The sequence below is a fragment of the Cryptomeria japonica genome, chromosome 8 (genome assembly GCF_030272615.1).
Source record: "Cryptomeria japonica chromosome 8, Sugi_1.0, whole genome shotgun sequence".
Lineage (NCBI taxonomy): Eukaryota > Viridiplantae > Streptophyta > Pinopsida > Cupressales > Cupressaceae > Cryptomeria > Cryptomeria japonica.
Genome location: NC_081412.1, coordinates 10690483 through 10712736, shown reverse-complemented (window position 1 = coordinate 10712736; position 22254 = coordinate 10690483). Strand labels below are relative to the sequence as shown.

The 22254-nt window shown below is 36.2% G+C and overlaps 1 protein-coding gene across 3 annotated transcripts in view; it reads right to left on the bottom strand.

Moving 5' to 3' along the window:
* The window catches only part of LOC131048799 (protein ESMERALDA 1), a 134783-nt gene that overhangs the window by 10493 nt on the left and 102036 nt on the right, over positions 1 to 22254 (bottom strand). For 2 of the 3 annotated variants that reach the window (XM_057982869.2, XM_059209777.1), the window contains 3 exons: positions 20215 to 20282; positions 20003 to 20091; positions 7717 to 7914 (listed from right to left, as the gene is read on the bottom strand). In XM_057982869.2, the coding sequence (XP_057838852.1) occupies positions 7717 to 7914; positions 20003 to 20091; positions 20215 to 20282 (355 nt within the window). The remainder of the gene's footprint in view (positions 1 to 7716; positions 7915 to 20002; positions 20092 to 20214; positions 20283 to 22254) is intronic. The other variant, XM_057982870.2, reaches the window with a different exon arrangement.

Genomic DNA, 22254 nt, shown 5'->3' with positions numbered 1-22254 from the left:
TATATGTTGCCAAGGTATCCTACAGATAGGATAATATTACTTGAGGTGACTAGACAATTGGTAGCTTATGCTAGAGCATCAAGACATAAGCATGGAAATGGAATTCCCGTGCCCATCCTGCTAGGAAATTCAATTGAAGCGTGTCCTAATTCTCAAGCCACGGAAGATGCAGAGAAAGAATTATCTCTATATTCATTCACATCCTTTGCCTCAAGGGAGAATTTTGACCCTCATGGTTGCATGGAAGAGACAGTCCGGAAAAAGTACAAGCATGAGTTTCAAGTAGAGGACTTTTGGATGAATATTCAGGATGATATAGAGGTGAAAAAAAAGATGCATTCTAGATTACCCTTGGATCTCATCAGGAAATGTAAGATTTACAGAGTAGCCGATCAGGCCCAAGATAGTGGTAGATATCTCCAATCCTCCTATGAGAAGGAAGATAAAGAAGTGAAGGTAGATTGGAACGAGCCCGAAGTTGCAGACTTAAGAGCATTGATGGATCCTGTTTTAATTTGCACTCGTAGATGGGTGGACATACAGCATGTATCTATGACATTCACCCTGGAAACAAGAACAGAGGAAGGAGAAGCAAGTGTGAGTGAGAGTGCTTCTCATTCCAAGGGATCGAAGAGAAAAGACGGACCTGAGAAGAGAGAACCTTCCAAGAAGAAGCAAAAAGTGAATCCTGACCGTCCACCGAGTACATCTTCTAGGCATGAGAAGGAAGCAAGTCAAGGAGAAGATCAAAGGCAGATAGTGTATGAAATTGATGAGTTTGTGGAATCCATGGTGTAGAATGATAAACAAGGTAAAGGACAGACACCTCAGCATTCATCGAGTCAATCTCTCCAGGTTGGTGCTAATGAACAACAAGAAGAAAAGAATGATGATGAAGCAACATCTCCTTTCAGGGAAGATAGACCTCTGCCTAAAGAAATACAAGTAAGGGGAAGGAAGTCTTCCATTCCAGATTGGCTAAAAGAAAGGCTGACAAGGGTAGTTGTGGTTGAAGAAGAAGAGCAAGTATTCGACTTGGAAAGTCTCATAGGAAATTCCCATGAAGAGATAGAAAAGAAGAAGACTACGAAGATGTCAAAGGTAGTTAGAGATGAAGCCGGATCCAGAAAAGTACAAATAGCTACACCAGTAGTAGACAAGTATGAGGATGAGATTCTTGCAGAAGAATATGATCTAGAGACAGTTGATCTTGGTCCACTTACCTCCGAGCAGGCTATGGAAGAAGCAACTGATTCAGTGAGAGCACTTAATGACAAACTCAAAGAAGAAATGGAAAAGAATAAGAAGCTAGAAAGAGAGGTTTGTGCTTGGAGGAATTATTTTAGCCATCTTAATCAACCTTTGAGACAATAGGATCCAGCAATATCTCCTTTGCATGCACTTCCTCTTGAATCAATAAATGAGGTAGAAAGGGTAAAGAGCTTGGTCCAACTCATGAGTTCTTGGATTGATGAATCTTACAAGGTAGCCATTGAATTTGCAACAAGAATGATGAAGACAGTCCATCAAGCTATCCAGGTCCTTGAGATCATCCATAATCTAATGATAACTGTGGATGCATTCACTCACACTAGAGACATTATCATCCCGGTCTTCCAAGTGATAAGGACACCGAGACAGATTCTAGCACAAGAGAAGATAATGGATGGAGAAGCCCATAGCCTTCTGCAGTGGTCAACTTTGCTCCAGATGAAGGAAGTTCTTTTCGAAGATATCAATATCAGATGCAGCCGAGTCGAAGACACCATCCATCCTATTCAAGACAAGGTGTTTGATGTATTCTGTACAATTCTTGACAGAAGGATAGAGATCGAGACAGATGTGGATGTCCAAGAGTTGGAAGGCAGGATCAAGAGCATTTTCTGCAAGGAAGAGAACATTGTCACAGAAATGTAGTGAGATCAGATGAATGCTACTATGTTCCTAATTGAGAAGACAAAAGAACTTGAGCCTGGATGGGAGGCGACCCTTCTCACAGCTTTTGATCAAGTCCTTCACTTGGAAGAACGAATGAAGAATCTTCCTAAGATTCCCATTGCTGAGATTGAGAAGATTACGTCCAAATTCATTGAATATTCTAGAAAGGAGCATAGGAAAGGGAACAAAGTTCTAGATGAAAAGTTGTTGTAAAATGACGTGGCAACTTAATTCCTATTGGGCCATTTCTCCTCGTTATTTGTGCCAATTCCTATTGGCTATGGATTGATAATGTTTATCTAAATGGGAACTTTTTTGTAACAAACCCTAATTAGGGTTTAGGTGTCAAAATCTCAGCCATTGATCTTCTTTTGATCCAAGTCGTTCATTGTATTTGAGCGTGCTATATAAGCCCTCACTCATTTCATTTCAGAGAGTTAGAGAGAGAGATTTATAAGTTTAATATTGTCAGCAGCAGAAAAATAAGTAGTGAAGAGAGAAAGTTGAACAATTGTTGTTTTATTTGGCTATGAGATCAATAAAATATTGAAGTTATGGTGTTTTATTGCAATCCTTGTGGCTATTTTCATGGTTGTTTATCTTCTTGAATCACTCTTAGTAGAGATAGCATTTAAGTTTTAAGTTTGAAGGACGAATGATGTGCTTGATCTTTGATAAGACTCATATTCCAAACCACTAGCTCCTTACTAATTGTAAGAACGCCCTGTGTGGTCAACTGGAAACATTGAGATTGTTTGAGAAGTTCAATCATTGTTGGAGACATTGATATGTATCTTACTGATAGTATCTATCCCCTTGGTGATTTGAAAATCATTGAATCCCCTTAGAAGATCGCACCAATTCCAATGGAGTTGTAATCTTTTGGCAATACTGAAATTGGTAGAGTTCTATCAAGACCAATCATCACTGAGTCGTTCTTAGGATTAGTTTAGTCTCGCCTCCTTAAAACCTCTATCTTTTGATCTTTTTGAAACATCGGTTAGTTCTAAGAGAATCATGTTTCCTCATTAGAAAAGTAATCACACAAACAAGCTTTCCTTGAAAGTACGTAAGGCCCCTTGTAAAATGGCAAACACAACGACCACTGGTGCTTATCCACGAGTAGAGATCCTACATAACAGAACCTTGAAGTTCTTCCGATTGATCTTTCTGCGATATCTTCAGCATTTGGGAACTTTACTCAAGAGAGGAGAAGATACCTCTGGGTATTTTATTCTGTGTTTGGTCGTGTACAAAATACACATCAACACTATTGTAGTCTCTATCGTTCATCAAGCTTTATTCATGCCATATAAAAAGAGCAATTTTGTGAACATATTGTATCCTGGCGAACACATATGCCAGCCAATTTTCCAACCTAGTTTAAGCAAATGTACTAGATTAGTGAAGGCAATTCCAAAATAATCATTGTTCCCTCGAAATACTAGACTAGTGATTGGATATTGTAGACACCTATTTCTCTCCACTTGATTAAATGAATTTTATATTTGTTTAATTATCATTTATCCAACTATTAATTAAATTCACATTTAATTAATCATTTCCCCTTTCCCAACTATTAATTAAATTAATATTTAATTAATGCATCCCAGCCTTCTTCTCCTATTAATTAAATAAATTATTCAATTTATTTAACTTAATTCACCTAACCAAATTTAGACCATTAATTAAATAAATGAATCATATTTATTTAATTAAATCCCCCTCACATTTAAATAAATTAATATTTATTTAAAATCCTCAAATCCCATCTCTCACATTTAAATAAATTAATGTTTATTTAAATCCCTAAAATCCCCTTTCTCACATTTAAATAAATTAATATTTATTTAAATTCCTAAAATCCCTCCCACACTTGCACTTTCTAAAAAATGCAAGTTGCAAGTTAACCTTCCTCCTAATCATATGTCTAAACCCCTATTATTAGCCTAATCACCCTTTATTGGTTACACATTCCTAAACCAAAGGTTAACCAAAAAAACCATCAACTCGAACCTTTATCCTTCAAGTCTTCAAGCATTTAATGCTTTAGCCCCCTTTTTCATTTAAATAAATTAAGATTTATTTAAATAAAATCCAAAATTCATATGCACATTTAAATAAATTAATATTTATTTACAATCCTAAAAATCCATCCCACTGGCATTCTCCTACAAAACCCACTTGCATTCCTAAACCCTTCTTCTAGATTCCTTTAAACCCTTCTAATTAAGTCTAAACCCCCTCCTAAGCATTCACACATTCCTAAACTAAGGATCAGGAAGGAGTCACTTCTCAAAGCATTAAAGATTTTATTTATTCAACAAGTTAACCATCAAAGTCTTCATAAACCATTAAAGGCTTAAATCTAACTAACCCACCTTTGAACCTTGGTTAGAGATTTTCTCTCTAACTCAACCATCTATTTAACCCTCAAGTCTCTTCAAGCATTCAATACTTTAACCATGGTTATCCTTTAACTCTTGCACATTCTTTTATCCATTAACTCAACCCTAACCAAACCCCCTAGGGTAACCATCATGTCCCCTCAGGTATTTAATGCCTCTTCTCTCTCCTCTCAAGCCTTCTCATATTGACACTTGTCAACATAGGATTTGTTTGAAAGTGTCAAATGGATTGAGGATCCTTCAATCCTAGCTCTTATTAAGATAATTCAATCTTAACCATCCAATTGCCCATTTCTTCTATAAATAGGCCTCATTCCCTCATTATCAGGATCCCAAGTTTTGTGTATCCAAGTTATTGTCTATCATGGTCATCAAGTCCTAGCTCTAGAATCTACATTTTGTCTCTCTTTGTAAAATTAAGCAAATAGAAGTAATTTTGTTATTAGCATGTCATCTTAATATAGTATCTCATTATCATTAGCCTAATCTTGTCGATCTTGGTTACATAGGCATATAGATCATTTCATCACATATAACGTGTTCTTTGAGTTGTCATTCTAAGGGTCAATTGCTCAATGATCTGAGAGCAATCATGATTTAAAGAATCCTTGAAGATAGAGGACAATGAGACTCTTTTGAAGGATTAGCTTGTTTAATTGGTTTACCAAGTTAGTCTTTATAATTATATCTAATGTTTCATTGGTATGTTAGTTTCATGTTTTTCTAATTGATTGACTGACCCACTATATCTAGCATACAGGTACAACCCTTTTACTGTTGCATATCCAAATACAGCCTACTAATGCCACCGCCATATTCGATTCAATGGGCTAAAACTATGTATCAGATACAAGTTCATGAAACATCCAATATGTATCCATACATCAGACACACAAGGGATACACCTAATTATATGACAAACTTTCTTTGGTCATTCTAGTAAACTCCTTCATTAACCATATACATGAAAACAAACGTATCACATAGCAACTGTATGATATTTATACATAAACATTATTTTCCAAAAAGTTGGCACATTTGGTAAGTATGAGAAAGATTTCAAAATTGTAAGATCAAGAAATGTCAAGTTATACTAGGAAACAATGGAAGATGAAGCACAACCACGAGGCACAAAACCTACAAACCACTAGAATGTGGCCCAAGAAGATTTCTATGAAACTGACAATAACAATGTTTCTCTATTTAAAAAAGACAGCATTAGCAAGATGGGTTATTTCTTTTACAAGCAAGGTATTAATAATGGAAAAGATACAAATCACTAAATTTTTATATTGAATAGCTAATGCATCATCTCAACCATAGTTGAACTACTCGCCAAGGCCTGAAAAAAAACTTGGCAAAAACTCAGCAACTTAAAAAATTGCTTAAATTTAATTATAAATGCTTTTTCTTTTTGCAAAATATAGTGAGGAGATGTATCCAATGAGTCAATAAATGAGAACACAAAAGAAACAGGATAAGTCTAGATATATTTGATTGATTTAAACGCAAATTGGGTACAAAATGGCATCCTCTTATGGAATGCTGGTGGCTGATAGACTGAAACAAAATGAAATAGCAAATTGTTTTCTAAAACTAAAAGTAAATACTACATCAAATCATTTTACATCTTCCTTTTCTTAGCTCTAGTGAAAATTAGGGGAGAGATAGAACTAGAGGGTCTAGTCCTAAGAGTCCGATGTGCCTCCTCCACCTCGCCAAAATGAGGTTGAGCGTAGCACCCCTTGTAGGGGTCTGAGAGTGAGAGAGAGAGAGAGAGAGAGGTAGAGAGATAGGTCTAGATCTTGGGGGAGAGAGGAGAGAGTGAGATAGAGAGTGGTAGAGAGAGGGGATGGAGGAAGAGTGATAGGAAGATAGATAGGTCTAGAATTCGGGGCAGATAAAGTGAGTGAGGTAGAGAGAGCGAGAGAATGCTAATAGGAGCCTACTGATTACTGAAATTTGATTGTCTGAAAATTAAAAGATCTTCTAAAACCTAGAATTTGCATTATGACTCCTACAGATCTGAAACCACTCTCAAACATCCTGTCAATATATACATGAAATATAACTTAAAGTATAAGAAAGGAAAAAGACATATCGAAATGTGACTTATGCTGATAGGAGCCTACTGGTTAGTGAAATTTGACTGTCTGAAAATTTAAAAGATCTTCTAAAACCTAGAATTTGCATTATAACTCCTACAGATCTAAAACCACTCTCAAACATTCTGCCAATATATACATGAAATATAACTTAAAGTATAAGAAAAAAAAAAAGACATATTGAAATGTGATAGGAGCCTACTGGTTACTGAAATTTGACTAAGTCTGAAAATTTAAAAGATCTAAAACCTAGAATTTGCATTATAACTTCTACAGATTTGAAACCACTCTCAAACATCGTGCCAATATATACAAGAAATATAACTTATAGTATAAGAAAATGTTATATTTCATGTATATATTCTTCTTAAGGGAATGAGAGTGACTTGGAAAAGAAATTGACAATTTTTTGACATGTTTGGGTCTTTTTTTTTATGCAGCCGAGTTTTTTCCAAAGACTCCCCGATTTTTTGTGAAAAACTTGGCAAGTTTTTCCCAAAAACTCGGCGAGCTTTTGTGCAAGTTAAAGTCATAAATACTCACAGAGCAAAAGAACTCGTGAGTTTTTCAAAACTCGTAGAGTACTTTGCGAGTATTCCATCTACTCAACAATTGTTTACACTTCCGTGCTTCATCATATCTCCAATTTTGACATATTCCTATTTTAACATGTGTACAGTGTGCATACATTCTAATTGTTAAACTGTCTAAATATGATATCTTAAAAATGTCATTTTGACTACTCTAGATATCAATTAAGCAATTCATTACATCAAAAAATTAAAAGTGCTCAATTTGATCCTTCTTTAGAGTTGTTAGGTACACAGAATACAAGCTCAAGTTTTATGACTTGCCTACATAGCTTATCTTATAGATTTTCAATTCAAAACGGAAAGGTTTTTTTATTGTAACCTGATCACTTTTTATAAAAGCTATGATAGTCAGCTGAAGCTATCATGTAAAATAAGGGAATGAGTTATAATTTTAACACATGCAACAAAATATGGCATCATGTAACAATAGCACTTATTACTGCAAATGTTATCTCATTAGTGAATTTTACTATCCTTTTGACCATATTAATTTTTAAACTAACAAATTTTCTTCAAAACAAGGACAACTGGCCTGCTTGTATTGTGTCAGGTCAAAATGTTCCTTTCTTGTCATCTAACCAATCATTCTGAGAAAGTATAAACTTGACATGGACTTCTCTTTTAAAACTGAAAAATACGGATAGTGGAAGGATTAGAAATAATGTTGCATACCCATCCTCTAGCAATTTGGGTAGAACTTTTTCTTCATAGTAATTGACAGGTGACCATGCCTTTGCCTTGAAATTAAAAATATTGCTCATATTGTTGTCAAACTTCTCCATTACAGCTTCTGGCAGCTTCCTGACAACTCTAACATCATTTCTAACTGTATCAATGAAGTACTCCTCATCATATATATCCTTAAACTTACTGCAACAGTCAAAAAAGAATTTACAAATTATCAATTATAAAGCTCAGGGTAAGATGTCAAGACTTTTCTCATGAATAAAAGAAATAAACCAACTAAAGCAATCAATATTCATTAATTTAAGCTAGCATGATATTGTAAATTGAAACATGTGACATGATGCATCAAAAAGAAGCTTGCTAGCTAGTCTCCTCATAAAGGATCTTGAAAAGAATCCCCAAGTTCTGTGCTTTGAATGAAGCAATTTAATCAGGATGTATAACAACCCTCCACTATCATTTAAAATTCATTATACCATACACCATCCATTTTAGAGAATTCACATCTCTGTCAGCACCATGTCGTTTTTTGCTTGCTCTATCAGCGTAAGAACAATTTTGAGTCTCAATCTATGCTTTATATGGTATTTTGAAACCTTCTAAGCCATCCTTTCCTCATCTAACTTGACTGATTGGAATAAATCTTTTGTTCCCACAAGCTCTCCCTACTTCCAACTTATTTTATTTGTATTTAACTTGCCCAGTCATGTCCTGGAAAAGTTCAATTGACTCGTCAAGTTCCATGGTCCCAGATTTTATCTTCGTTTCACTCTAACAAAATGGCTTTGCTCTCAGATATGTATATATCTTGACTTGCCTGTAAAGAGGAAAAAAAGTACCTGTGTTTGCCTCACTCCTAACTAAAAAATAACAAACTTGGAATCTGGGACTCCCTAGTGTGAACAATGACACTCTTCTCACTTTGACTTATGTATATCACTCAAATTTTTACTCTTTAGGTCTAGAATCTAAGCATCATGGTCAAGCTTCTAAGTAACTCAGGCCTTGCCGCTGCACATACACCAAGAGGTAGTCAACCTGCAACAGACAATATTTGTAGTGGGTTGGTGATGGATGAAAATGGCTTTTGAGCATTTTAAAAAACTCAACTGTTCTCTTTTCTTTTGATTTGACCAGCCATTTTCTCGCAGTTGAGAAAGAACCTAGAAACACTAGTAAGGCAGTAGATAATGACAAACTGGTTTAGCAGGTCATACCCCAATCCGTGACAGAATCATTCTTTTGGAGGGGGTTAATCTTTCTTAAATGGAGTTCAGTATCCTTTCATCATATTCTAGTCATTTTACGTTTCCTACACCCTTTGAACAAGGTTGCTTCAAGATACGATTGTGAAGTTATGGCTCCAGTAAGATTCAGCACTCCACCACATAACCATGAAATTAAATGCCAAATATGTATTTTTTCATGTGAACACTGTATTTTATTTATCAACTCTCCAACAATTAATCTAAATGTACGAAACCTTTGCAGTCAAAGAGAAATGAATTCTAAGTAATCCTATTACATGTAACAATTCTTGCACATGTAATAAAAATGATCCTAAGATATATTTTATCCCATAAAACTTATAGCAGTCATTCCCATTTCTAGTAACATAGCCATTACGGATGCAACACCTAGTTTTGACAAATTGACATAATCTGAACGGCAGGAAATATCCTTGCATTTAAACCCAAAATTGAAGCTATATAGGTATAAGAAAGAATCAAGCTCTCACGGGAGCCTAATACAGTAGAGACAAAGAGGCACTTCTGAAAATTATATCAGTAACATGTGACATACAGAATTCAAAACATAGTTTTGCCAAATTAACATAATCTGAATGGCAGGAACTATGCTGGCATTTATACCCAAAATTGAAGGTATCCCGCTAGCTTTAGAGGTGGCCTACTACAACAGATACAGGGAGACACTTCTGGGAATTATATTAACAGTAATATACAACATACTCCAACAAGTTCATGTACTGGAAAAGCTAGTAAGACATAGATGTAGAATAATAAATACACATTTTAACAAATAAAACATGATCGTAGACTGGCATGTAGTAGATGGGGAGAAACATAGAGAAACAACTGGTATCAATCACACTAGAATATCCTCTGACATCCTAAAATAACCATGTAATCTTTCTTAACTCTTCATTTCATTGTTACAAGCATTTCACATTTTCCCTGGTTCCAAGTCCAAGTAAGTCAAAACAAAGCCTACTAATTCGATTTGACAGACTCAACAAGTTTGGCTGAGTTTTTCTATATATCACAATTTTTTTATAAAATATCTATATACCATGTTTTTCTAAACTTGCCAAAGCTGTGCTGAGTTTTTGCCAAATCTGTGCCACATCCAAGTTGGGAGACACTGGCTCAGATTGTACAGCAACTACTTCCTCAGAAGATTCAGTGACCAGAAATTCTAAGGATGAAGAAAGCTCAAAGAAATATTTGTGACGAGTTACAAAGGCAGAGGAATGTAAGGAGCCCACCAAAAGAAAGAGAATTGTGGGAGTTTGCAACAGTTTAAGATAACAAGAGAAAATAATTATATTGATATCCAAAAATGACCTACACAGGTCATTGGAACTAAAAACTACATCTAGTTACAACAGAAAACTACTATGGTATACTAAATCTTAAATGCTGAAAAAGTGACTTAAAAAACAAACCGCGAGAACATAGAAAACAATAAATTTGGTTAGCACCAAGTAATGTTAAAAAAATTATAATAATGTCTCCAGATGACTTAAGCAGTTCAATGGGACTCAAAAGTCTTAAGAATATCCTGAAAAGACTAACATGGAAAGAAGTAGTTAGCTGAACAGTTATATGAAGCAAGTTCCTCCAAAATTAGAGAGCAAATTTGAAATGTGTCTATGTTACTATGTCATGGACTGTGACCAAGAAGGAAAGTTGTTCTTATGTGTCTAAGTGATCTTGGTGGCAGCTCGTATGAGATGACATCATCTCACAAATCTGTCCCATCTCAACTCAATACCAAGAATGGACAGCTAAGTAAGTGTAATATTCATAATTTGTAATTACTTGACGTGCACTTGCATGTGGTCCCATCATCAACACAAGTAGAAATTCTGCCATACTTCGGGGCAAGTAACTTGAAAAAATCCTCCAAAAAAATGTTAAAGAAAAAAATACATTCACTAGATTCCTATTCTTACTGATGATACAAGCAAGATCATCTTACTCAAGCACAATTTTGAATCTGAAAATACATCTCACAATGGATTCCAGGAACCAATAATTTATGTTCCTCCATTGTATCCTTGCATGTAAAACTTGTATGATCCCTTCCTTGGGACAGGCTTGCATCCAATGAGGTAAATATAAAGAATCTTATCTAAGATCAAGCTAGGACTGACACATCTAAGCCTGACATTGCCACTAAGGCAGCCTTTTAACAAACCTCCAACCAGCAAGAATCAATAGCAAATAAGATAAAAAATGTAAATAATTAAAATGCTTTTTTTGAATAATGAAAATGAATCTAGTTTTCAGAAGCACCTTTACCATTCCAAGGTCATACTACAATTCCATGTTTTGGATATTTGTACTAGTTACCGAACACCCACAGTTTGCAAATGCAACATCATAATACATTATACGATACAAAGCTTAGAAAAAACCACATGCACACCCAATAATACCTCAAAGCCAAGCAAGTAGCAAATGTTTTTGCTTAACCAAAAACCAGTAATGATAAATAACAGAACCAGAGATTGTATAAAAATAATGCATGCAAATTAAGTACTAAAAAGGGTAAAAATAGAGTTCAGTATACTAGCAGACAGCAAAATCAAATGAAGTGATCCAACTCACAAAAAATGACACTCTTAATAATATGCATGTTGAGCAAAGTACATTGCAATTCAAAATTGTGATGTCCCTACCAATATAATTTAACAAACTTTCACTTGTTTTCTGTTTTTGCACACAGACATTTTGTCAAACAGCTGGTAGAACATAGGAATTTCTGATTTTTCTGATTAAGAAGAGCTACAACTACTTTTTATAATCATAGAAATTTTGCCAGACACTTGTCATGCATCCATCTCACTAACAATGGCCACTCAAATCTCAAGTAATAATATAGAAAAACTTATACATACATACATACATACACAAACATACACACATACACACCATACACACATACACACATACACACACATAAAAACATACATACACAAATAAATACACACATACATACACAGACATACACACATACATACACACATACACATGCATACACAGATGCACATACAGACACAAATAAATACATACAGACACATAAATACATGCATACACACATACACACATACACAAACAGACATAAAAACAGACATAAACACATACACACACACACACACACACATATTTGAATGATGTCAACTATGCTTAGAATGATGATTTGATGAATCATAATTGATAAATTGATGACTTGATGTTTTGCTTTTGTCAATGATTTATGAAATGTCAGAATAGAACAAGATGTTGATCTAACTAGTTGAATAGGCCAAGTGTGTGTAGGAGATTGTCGTCCTCCGCCAAGGGAGGGAAAGTATCATCAAGTCAAGAGGTAAAGAGAAGAAAGAACTAATGCCATCTGAAACCCTAACCCTGACTCACGTAGTCTCATGATTTACCTTGTCAAACTTCGTCAGTTGTCGCGTCAGGTAACCCTAGTTAGTCCGTACAGAGATTATAGGGTTCACGACCCTAAGTTATTGATTGCGTTTCAAGGTAATTCGTTATTATTATTATTATTATTATTATATTAATTATTAATTTAATTTTTCGACGTTCTCATGTTTATTGTGTGTGTGTGTATATATATATATACAGTGTTCCACGGCCATTGGGGATGGTGAGACGGGGGGACGCAACGACGGGCTTCTGGGACGGGGTGACAAAGGGAAAAAATTTTGGGGATAGGTTTCGGGGATGGGGGGGACTTGGGCCTGGAGGGGGGAAACATGTTTCTGTGGAACACTGTATATATATATCATATGCAATAATGTGTATATGAGAATACATATACACGACAATATACGTACTCCCATAAACATGTCTGCATAAGGTGTATACATTCATATATATAAATATATGAATATTCTATATTGGGAATGCTTGAATAAGGTAAAGTTCATTTAAAAACAAAAAGAATTATATATCTTGGGCCAACCCTTATTTGCAATATTAATAAGCTACATGTGTTAGGGGGGGGGGAAGTTGTTATTTATTTAATTGTAAAAAAAGAAAAGACACATCCTCTAGTCGCTAGAGGTATAAGTGACATAAAGCAATAAGATTATTAAACAAAGTTTTACTCTCCTCCTTAGCGTAAATTACATAAGCCTCTCTTATATTTGGACTCGATATTATTTCAAGAGGAAATTGGAATGAATGAGCATTTTTCTTTCTTTTCAATCGATTTTGGAATTAAAGTGAATAATGTGGAAGCTTTGAAAAAATATAGAGGGAGGCTTTTGGCGTGAACCCTAGAGTCTTCACGGGGAAGAAAACCACAGGGAAACAGCGTGAAGGAGGGAGGAGAAATTCCGCGTGAATCCTTGCGCAGTTTAAGGAAAGATGCCTGGTATTACAGCGCACAGGAAGTGGGAATACTTTTGGGGGAAATATTTAGTCTAGTTTTTGGAAGAAAACGGAGGCATCATTTTTTTATTTTTCACTCTCATCTTGGGTCACTGGAAGCATATATTTCTCTCTACAAGTTTGAGGAATTTAGAGAAGGTTACTGTGGAATCGTTGTGCAGATAGCACTGAGCCGTTTGACTTCTATAGACAGGTCATGTTAAGGCTTCAACCCTAATGCCTTAGGATATTTCTTTCATTACTTTCAGCATGGAAAAATTAGAAAATGGGATATTCAGAAATATAATGCAGTTTACCGTTCTTCCATTGTTATTATGTGCATTTTAAAAATAAGAAGTTATTCTTATTCTTCCAAATCTGCTCTTAATCGATGAAGAAGGGTTTATAAAGTTATTGAATGTATTTTCTCATACCACGAGTTGATGTGTCTTTTATGCACATGCGAACACAGAATAAAGTACCAAGGTATCTTATCCTCTCTTGAACAAAGTTATCCGAATGCTGAAGATTTGCCTAAGGATCAATTGAAGTAACTCCAAGGTTCTTATATGTAGGGTCTCTACGTGTGGATAAGCTCAATTTGGTTTGAATGCCTGAGCTTCTGATTTGCTAGAACTCAAGTCCTATCTACTCACCGGGGAGAATAAAGAAATAGCAAAAGGTGCAAGGTTTAGAGAGTTTAATCCAAGACCTATAATGTAAGAAGATAGATGAACGACTAGGTGGAGTCCTTCTGCATTGGGCCTCACCATCAAGTTGAACAATCCGACACCAACTCAATGCAATCTTCTAATGGATGCTTCGAATATGTTCAAATCGTTACACCATCAAACACTGATCACCATTCAAAATAAGCTGACTCTCGATCATCCATAAGAAGCTTCAAAGAGGATCTTTGCTTTCTGGGACGCTGAAACTGCCTTCTTCTACTTCTAGCCTGGGAACATCCCAAAAGATCTTTCCTTGTGCTGTCGATTCTATCCTTGATAAGTATTTCAAGCAATGCATTTCATCATGTTCATTTGTCTCATGGATTCGACACTACCCTGGTCTTGCAAATTCGGACAATCTGCATGGGTAAAGCTGTGTATTCAATCTCCACCAAAGTTGAGGAATATCAACTTGTTGCTCATCATGAAACTGTCGTTGCTCCATTGAGAAATCTTTCTTTTTTTGATTTTTTGATTTTTTGATTTTTTGGTTTTTTACTTTTTTTGGATTTTCTGGAATAAGAGAGATCTTGAAATCCCAAATTTAGCTTCGAAAGATCAACTAGTTCCAGTTGCGCAAAGTGCCACCTTTCTTTGCAAGTCCAATCGACGACCCAACAATCACCTCCTTTCTTTGTACCACTTCTATTGAGCATTGAAGATGGCTTTCCACTGATCTTCCTTGGATTCAAGAGTTCGCATTAGCTATCATGTTCCTCTAATTCTGCTTCAATTCTGTGAAGCGTGAAGAAGAAGGTAAAATCTTTGGATAACTCCTCTAAATATGACTCGATAAAATCTGGATTTCAGTTGCTCAAGTGTTCATCGCGATTGACCCTCCTTCTAGCGTCAATTTTGTTGATGTGTCTTTTATGCACATGCGAACACAAAATAAAATACCAAGGTATCTTATCCTCTCTTGAACAAAGTTATCCAAATGCTGAAGATTTGCCTAAGGATTAATCAAAGTAACTCCAAGGTTCTTATATGTAGGGTCTCTACATGTGGATAAGCTCAATTTGGTCTGATGTGATTATGCTGAAATCACAAAGGGGACTTACGTTTGAATGCCTGAGCGTCTGATTTGCTGAAACTCAAGTACTATCTACTCACCGGGGAGAATAAAGAAATAGCAAAAGGTGTAGGGTTTAGAGAGTTTAATCCAAGACCTAGAATGCAAGAAGATGGATGAATGACTAGGTGGAGTCCTACTGGGTTGGGCCTCACCATCAGGTTGAACAATCTGACACCAACTCAGTGCAATCTTCTAAGGGATGCTTCGAATATGTTCAAATCGTTACACCATCAGACACTGATCACCATTCAAGTTAATGCATGAACAATAGACACTAACAATTCAAGATTAAGCTCATTCAATGCCAGTTGACCATGCAGGGCGCCCTTACAATCAGCAAGAGGCTAGTGGTTTGGACTAAGCGGATTCCACGCGAGTGCATTCAGTAACTTCCTTCATTCAATCTAATCATTTACCATCTAAAATGAAGATTCAACAAGAAACCATGCATAATGCAAAGAAACAACACACTTCACCATAACTTCAATGAAAATGGAGTTCATTTACAATCAAGGCAACAATTTCTTGCCTTCTCTTCCTAATCTACTCTAATTACTATTTATTCTCTGTTGATCACTAGCTATTCTAACCTCAATTTACTAACTATTAGCCAACTATTAACCTTTACAAAATGAAGAGCCAGAGCTTTATATAGGGAGCTCTTTACATTTCAATGGCTCAGATTGATTTACAATCAATGGCTAGGATTACAAGATGAAAACCCTAATTAGTGTTTGTTACAACAAACTTCCCTTAGCCAATGAGAAAATTACATTCAATGCTTGTGAACCAATAGATGTCAGGGGTAGGTTCCTCGAAGTTTGTGCCATCACTGGTGAGTCAAGTACATTGAATCTGACATGCTGATGTGGACCTATTTGACTGGAGGAAGAGTGACTGAGATGCCACCTTGTCTTGCGTTTGTGCTTGGTCAAGGAATGTTGTATTTCTTGATATTCAATGTGATGATGATGAGAAGCTAACTTTGATTAACTCTTTTGAAACTATCTGCTTCTTCAACGTACCCCTTGCATTGACTTTGGTTGATCTTCCTTCGTCCTTGATGTACCTGATGAATAGTGTACCTCTCCTTGACTCTCCTATGTTTGATGAGGCCTCTTCACGATCAAGTCACTCCTTCTCTAGTAGCTCATTTCGCCTTGAAGTGTTTAAAGATCCTTCTTCTGATATCTTGTGATTTCTCCATGTGGTAGAATGAGGTCCTTGAGGATAGCTTGGTTTATTACGTGCAACTCTTTGAACACTTGAAGTCCTTCAACTTAGTAGCACCTTGAGTCCTCTCTCACGTATTTGAAGTGTCCTTGAGGATGATGAAACTTGAAGAGGTCGCCCTTGTCCTAGCCTGTCCTTCCTCCAACTTGATTTGATTGACCTGCAAAACAAACAAAAGATGATTAAGAATACATGATATATTGATTCTAACATGGCATTTCTTGCCTTAAAAAGGCATTAGAATTAATTTCGCTCTAGACCCTCTCCAAGGACAGGCCCTATAATGAAATTCGCTCTGGACCCTCTAGAAGGGTTAGGAGCGAAATTAGCAATTTCACTTAATTCCTTAATCATAACTCATTCTTCAAGGCATTAGACTTCATAATTGCACCCCTTCTAGGTATAGACAAGTCATTTGTTCTCAAAAATTGCTTAGGAACAGGGTCATTCAAGTGCTAAGGTGAGGTACAAAGTCCATTGAAGAAGTTCGGTCTAGATCCTTTGGAAGGGTCAGGAGCGAATTTCTTCCTTTAGATTGAATTCTTCCTTCCTCTCACTTCAATTTGCATTGATTTTCACCTTTCAATCCTTCTCTCATAAAGACATCACTTATTTGACCCCCAAAAAGGGCTAAAAGAAGGATTTCGCTTTGGACCTTGGGCAAGGTACAAGCCTCAAGAAAAATTCGCTTTGGACCGTTTGGAAGGGTCAGGAGCGAAATTTGCATTTTACGCAATCTTCTTTCATAGAACTTCATCTCTCACCCTTACCTTATCAAGATCAAGTCACTTGCCTTCAAAAATGCCTAGGAATGGGTTGGTTCAAAGGTTTGAGCAAGGTACAAGGCTTCTTGAAGAAATTCACTCTAGACCCTCTGGAAGGGTCAGGAGCGAAATAGCTACTTGCACTCAAACTCTCATACTTCGTTCAACCTTTCTCTTAGTCTTAGCTTTTAGATCCTCCCTCCATCTCAATCAAGTCCATTTTCCCTCAAAATGACGTCCACTCAATGCTTTTGGTGACAAATTAGGCCCTTCTAAGGATTTCGCTCTGGACCCTTTGGAAGGGTCAGGAGCGAAATTGACAATTATGCTCAAATCCCTCACATTTTCATCATTTTTTTGCCTTGAACTTAACCTTTCAAACCTCCTTCCATCATGATTATGCAACTAGCCTCCATCTAGCTCGAAATAAGGTGAAATAGGGAGTCCTAAGGATTTCGCTTTGGACCCTTTGGAAGGGTCAGGAGCGAAATTTGTGATTTAGTCTCAATTCTATCATTTCCTTTGCTCCAAATCACTTCTCAAGGCAATTATACACCAACCCTCTCTCAACCACGCCATAGGAGCAAAGATCTTGGTCTTCAAACAAGGAGTAAATAGAGGTTTAGGAAATTTTGCTCTGGACCCTTTGGAAGGGTCAAGAGCGAAATTCTTCCTTAGGCTCAATTCACACTTCTTTTTCTTTCAAATCACCTTAAACTTGACTAATCAAACCTCCTCTTATCATGATTAAGTCAATTCGCCATCTATTTAGCTTAAAACAAGGTCCTTTGGGTGCATTACGTGAAATAGGGAGTCCTTATAGGAATTTTGCTCTGGACCCTTTGGAAGGGTTGGGAGAAAAATTTGCACTCTTGGTCAACTTCCTAACTCTTTCAAGGTCCAAAGGCATTCTTCTAGGTCCCAAATCACTTAAGTCATTAATCTTCCCTTAATCACACCATAGGAACAAAGAGTTCAACCCCAAACAAGGAGCAAATAGGTGTTTTAAGAAAATTCGTTCCTGTCCCTTTGGAAAGTGTCGTTCATCTCCATTAATCCATTTGAACACACTAGCAACAAGAAAATACTCCTTTGATCCTATTGACACCAACCTAGAAAGCCAACACCCGTTGCATTACAAGAGAACCTGAAAATGGGGATGTTACATCAAACCTACAAAATATGAATTTTTATAGCAATTTGCCACAAGTTGGAGAAAATTCTTCTAAGTTAAATCACCTTTCTCAACTTGGTATAGATGAGGACATGAAAACTTAAGCTTTATGAATCGCCACATTTGGAATAAGTTATAGGACATGAAAACTTAAACTTCCCACATCTATAGGACATGGTTGCATGAGCTATGTGACAGTTGCAAGTGTAAAGATTCAATGGTAATCTAATGTAATCACAAGAGCTTGGATCTAGGCGCATGAAACACGTTACAAAGCTGCAAGCACAGAACAAAAAATGCAATATGCAAGAACACGAGCTATTCCAAAACAAAGGAAATCAATTATCGAATCAAAGCAACCAAATCAACCATCCAATGAATAGATGAAGTACATATAAATAGGCCACCTAGATGCATGAAACAAGGAGATGACATGACCAATGGCCATGTGTTTAACCACCCATTAGTGAATCGGTCTAACTATAGGGTGAAGAGTTGAACTACTAATCAATGGATCAAATCACTCAATATGACTAAGAAAAAGGTGACCCTGATTGAACAAAGGTGTCACCTAACTACCATCAATCACGGATGATGAGGCAGTGGTGGCACTTGTGTCCCTCAAGTCAAGGTGTACACATGTCATTATTAGCTACTTGATTAAGAAATATTAATTATATATCCTAAGTAAACTTATTTAATAAGTGCAATATCACATTCACAAGGAGATGACATGACCAATGGCCATGAGTTTGACTGCCCATCAGTGAATCAATGAACCAGTTAACCACAGGAAAACCTGTAGTTGATAAATTCAGGCATGGCTGAATGTGTCAATTTAACATAGCTTTCTTATACTAGTTCTACTCATCCTTTTCCATCATTCTGACTTCATAACTGTGCCCATATCATCAATTTGCAACATTACCTCTCTTCTCTTCAAGGTGTGATTAGAATACTTGATGTCACTTTTAGCATACAAGAGAGTCTTACAATCTTACAACAAAGAGTGAAGCGTTTTACAGGTTACAACTAATCCATTTTGGAACATGTGTAATCATTATACATACATAATACAGATGAGTGCACAGAATGTACAGTTGGAGCAATACATTGTGGTGACAGTTGCAACTGTAATCTTATGTGTGATTCCTAGACCCACTAACTGCAATACATATTTAGCTCTTACAGCCTCTAACTGCCTAAGGCTGTTTGCTTCCATAAGTCTAGACAACCCACATTAAATTAACATTAACATAGGCATGTAATCTGGCATTATATGTTTAAGTGCAGAATTATTCACAAACAGACAAGGAAAAATTAAAAAAATATAATAATGGACAAAAGTTGGACAATGGAACTGTACATTACAACCAAGACACCAAAACCAACAGGCTCAAAATAAAATTTCCACAGCAGCAAGAATCTCTAATAATAAGTCAAAATGTCATTATTGTCTTTGCATGTATTTGACGATTCAAGAAAAAGTTGAGATGATATAAATACATTTTATCAGTCATAACTCTTGGAGATGACTGACGTTAGTTTTCATCACTCTTGGAAGGCAACCACAGATAGCACATTACATTATCATAGCAAAACCATTCAAAGCTCAAATATTATTCCAAAAACTCAAGCAGGATACAAAGCAGAGGAGAGCTTGCCTAGGATCTTTCCAGATGGAATTGAAATGAAAATTGGGAATAACAAGGGTTGCATTCAAAAGGTATGCCACAGCTACCGCATTGCAGATCTACAACAACAGACCAAACACAGTCCAAAGAAGATATTTATCAATATGCAAAAGTAGGATGCATTTTGCAAGAAAAAATTAAATTTATCTGAAAATTTTCAAATCTATATACAAACTGCATACCGAGACACGTTGCTGATTTAAGCCACCATTTGCTTCAACAAACAAATAGCCATTAGAAGCAGGCAAACCTGAAAGTCATAGACGGAAAACTATATCAGGCACTAGTAAAATGGCCAACTTCACAAAACAATCATAATAACACAGAATACTCAAGATGAATTAGCCACATGCAAAGTTAGCAAATATTTAAGCAGCATATAGTGCAAAATTGCTTTAACATAATTATCTTTTTACACTAACGATAAAAGTAGTCAGTGATTTTGCTAATCTGTCAATGATAAGTCTATAACAATGGTCCCTTTGTAGATAGAGATTATAGCAACTTAAGCAAAATGTACATTAAAATTTAAAATAGGCACCAAAAGGGTCATAGTCTAATTGTTAAAGATGATAGCACCAGAGGCTGTTAGGACATAAGAAGGTTAGGTACATGATATTATGATGTATATCACTATATGAGGTTACAAAGTAAACAGCTCACAGGACACAGACCCCATGTCCAAAGAGGATGAGCCCAATAAGTTTATAATAGGACAAATTTGACTTAAGTGTTCGGTGGAGTTCCATTAGCCTATTTTATTCTCATAAACTAATTTGGAGTATTAAAAAGGTAATAATTACCATTAGTTGACTAAAGTTTATGTTGCAGACGACTTGTATTTAATTAGTTTTTATAAGTCACTTAAGTCAAAAGGCAGAAATAATATAAAATCACTTTATGCAGGCCTAAAGGATTATTATTTTAATAAAGGTGAATTTAAAATATAACTTCTCAAAAGTTCCGTTGGAAGTTATAAAAGACGAATGAAGGAGCTCATTTTCACATCTTGGTCATTTCATTTCTCTCATTTGCAAAGTTTGGATTGAGAGTTCAACTTCAAACCTGTTGTGACGTATTCACACATCGCCCATTGCAAATGGGGACCCCTACTTTTTGCTTTCTAGGGTTTGTTCTCTTAGTCTTTTAGGTTCTTGGCTTTTAGCCTTTGCATTTTGTGAGTTGTCAGATGGATCATTGGAATAATAGGCTTTGCTTGAGCTAGGGTGAGTCAGTAGATGCTCTAGGTCAGGGTCTCTTTGAAAGTCTTCCTTAGGTCAAATTTTGCTCATGTTGCTAGGTGATGACTGGTCTGAGTCTGAGGAAGTCAATGAAGCTTTGTGAGTGAGTATCATCTTTGAGGGTTTAAGATTGGTCCAATAGGTGAAAGATGAGGTCCTAGGCATGATTTTACATGAAGATGGCATATTTATCCTCTGGGAGCGCCTTGGACAAGGCCAAACTTGGTGAGATTGATAAAAAGGTAAGGAAGTTGAGCATAAATATAAATTTTGCTCCTGACCCTTCCAAAGGGCCCAAAGCGAAATTTCACAAAGGACCTAAGATTTCACCTAAGTCAAAGAGTGGTTGAGCGAATTTGCAAGATATGGAAGGAAATGCATCAAAGGTTAAGTCTAAGGCGAAGTCAAGTCAATTTCAAGATGAATTAAGCCTAGAATAGGAATTTCGCTTAGAATAGGAATTTCGCTCCTGACCCTTCCAAAGGGTCCAAAGCGAATTCCTCCATAAGACATTTTACCTTGCCCCAAACTAAGAACTACCTCATTCCCAGGCATTATTGAAGGCAAAGCACTTGTTTGGAGAAGGAAATATGTGAGATGAAGTCAAGATTCAACCCAAAATGTGAATTTTGCTCCTGACCCTTCCAAAGGGTCCAGAGCAAAATTCTTGTAGGACCTTATTTCCTCACAAAATCTTGAAGTGAAATGCCAGTTTGAGAGCAAATTGACTTGATGATGATAGGAGGAGGCCTGAGAAGTTAGATCCAAGGCAAAAACAGGAGGAAAGAAGTGAGAAATGAGCTCAAGGATGAATTTCACTCCCGACCCTTCCAAAGGGTCCAGAGTGAAATTCCCATAACCTCTATTTTGCTCCTTGTTATGACCAAATTTGTTGACTTCTAAGGCATGTTGGGAAGGATTTGATGCATATTTGCCTTTGAAAGGTAGTTTGGGGCGATGAGATGGTGAAAATCAGCCTAG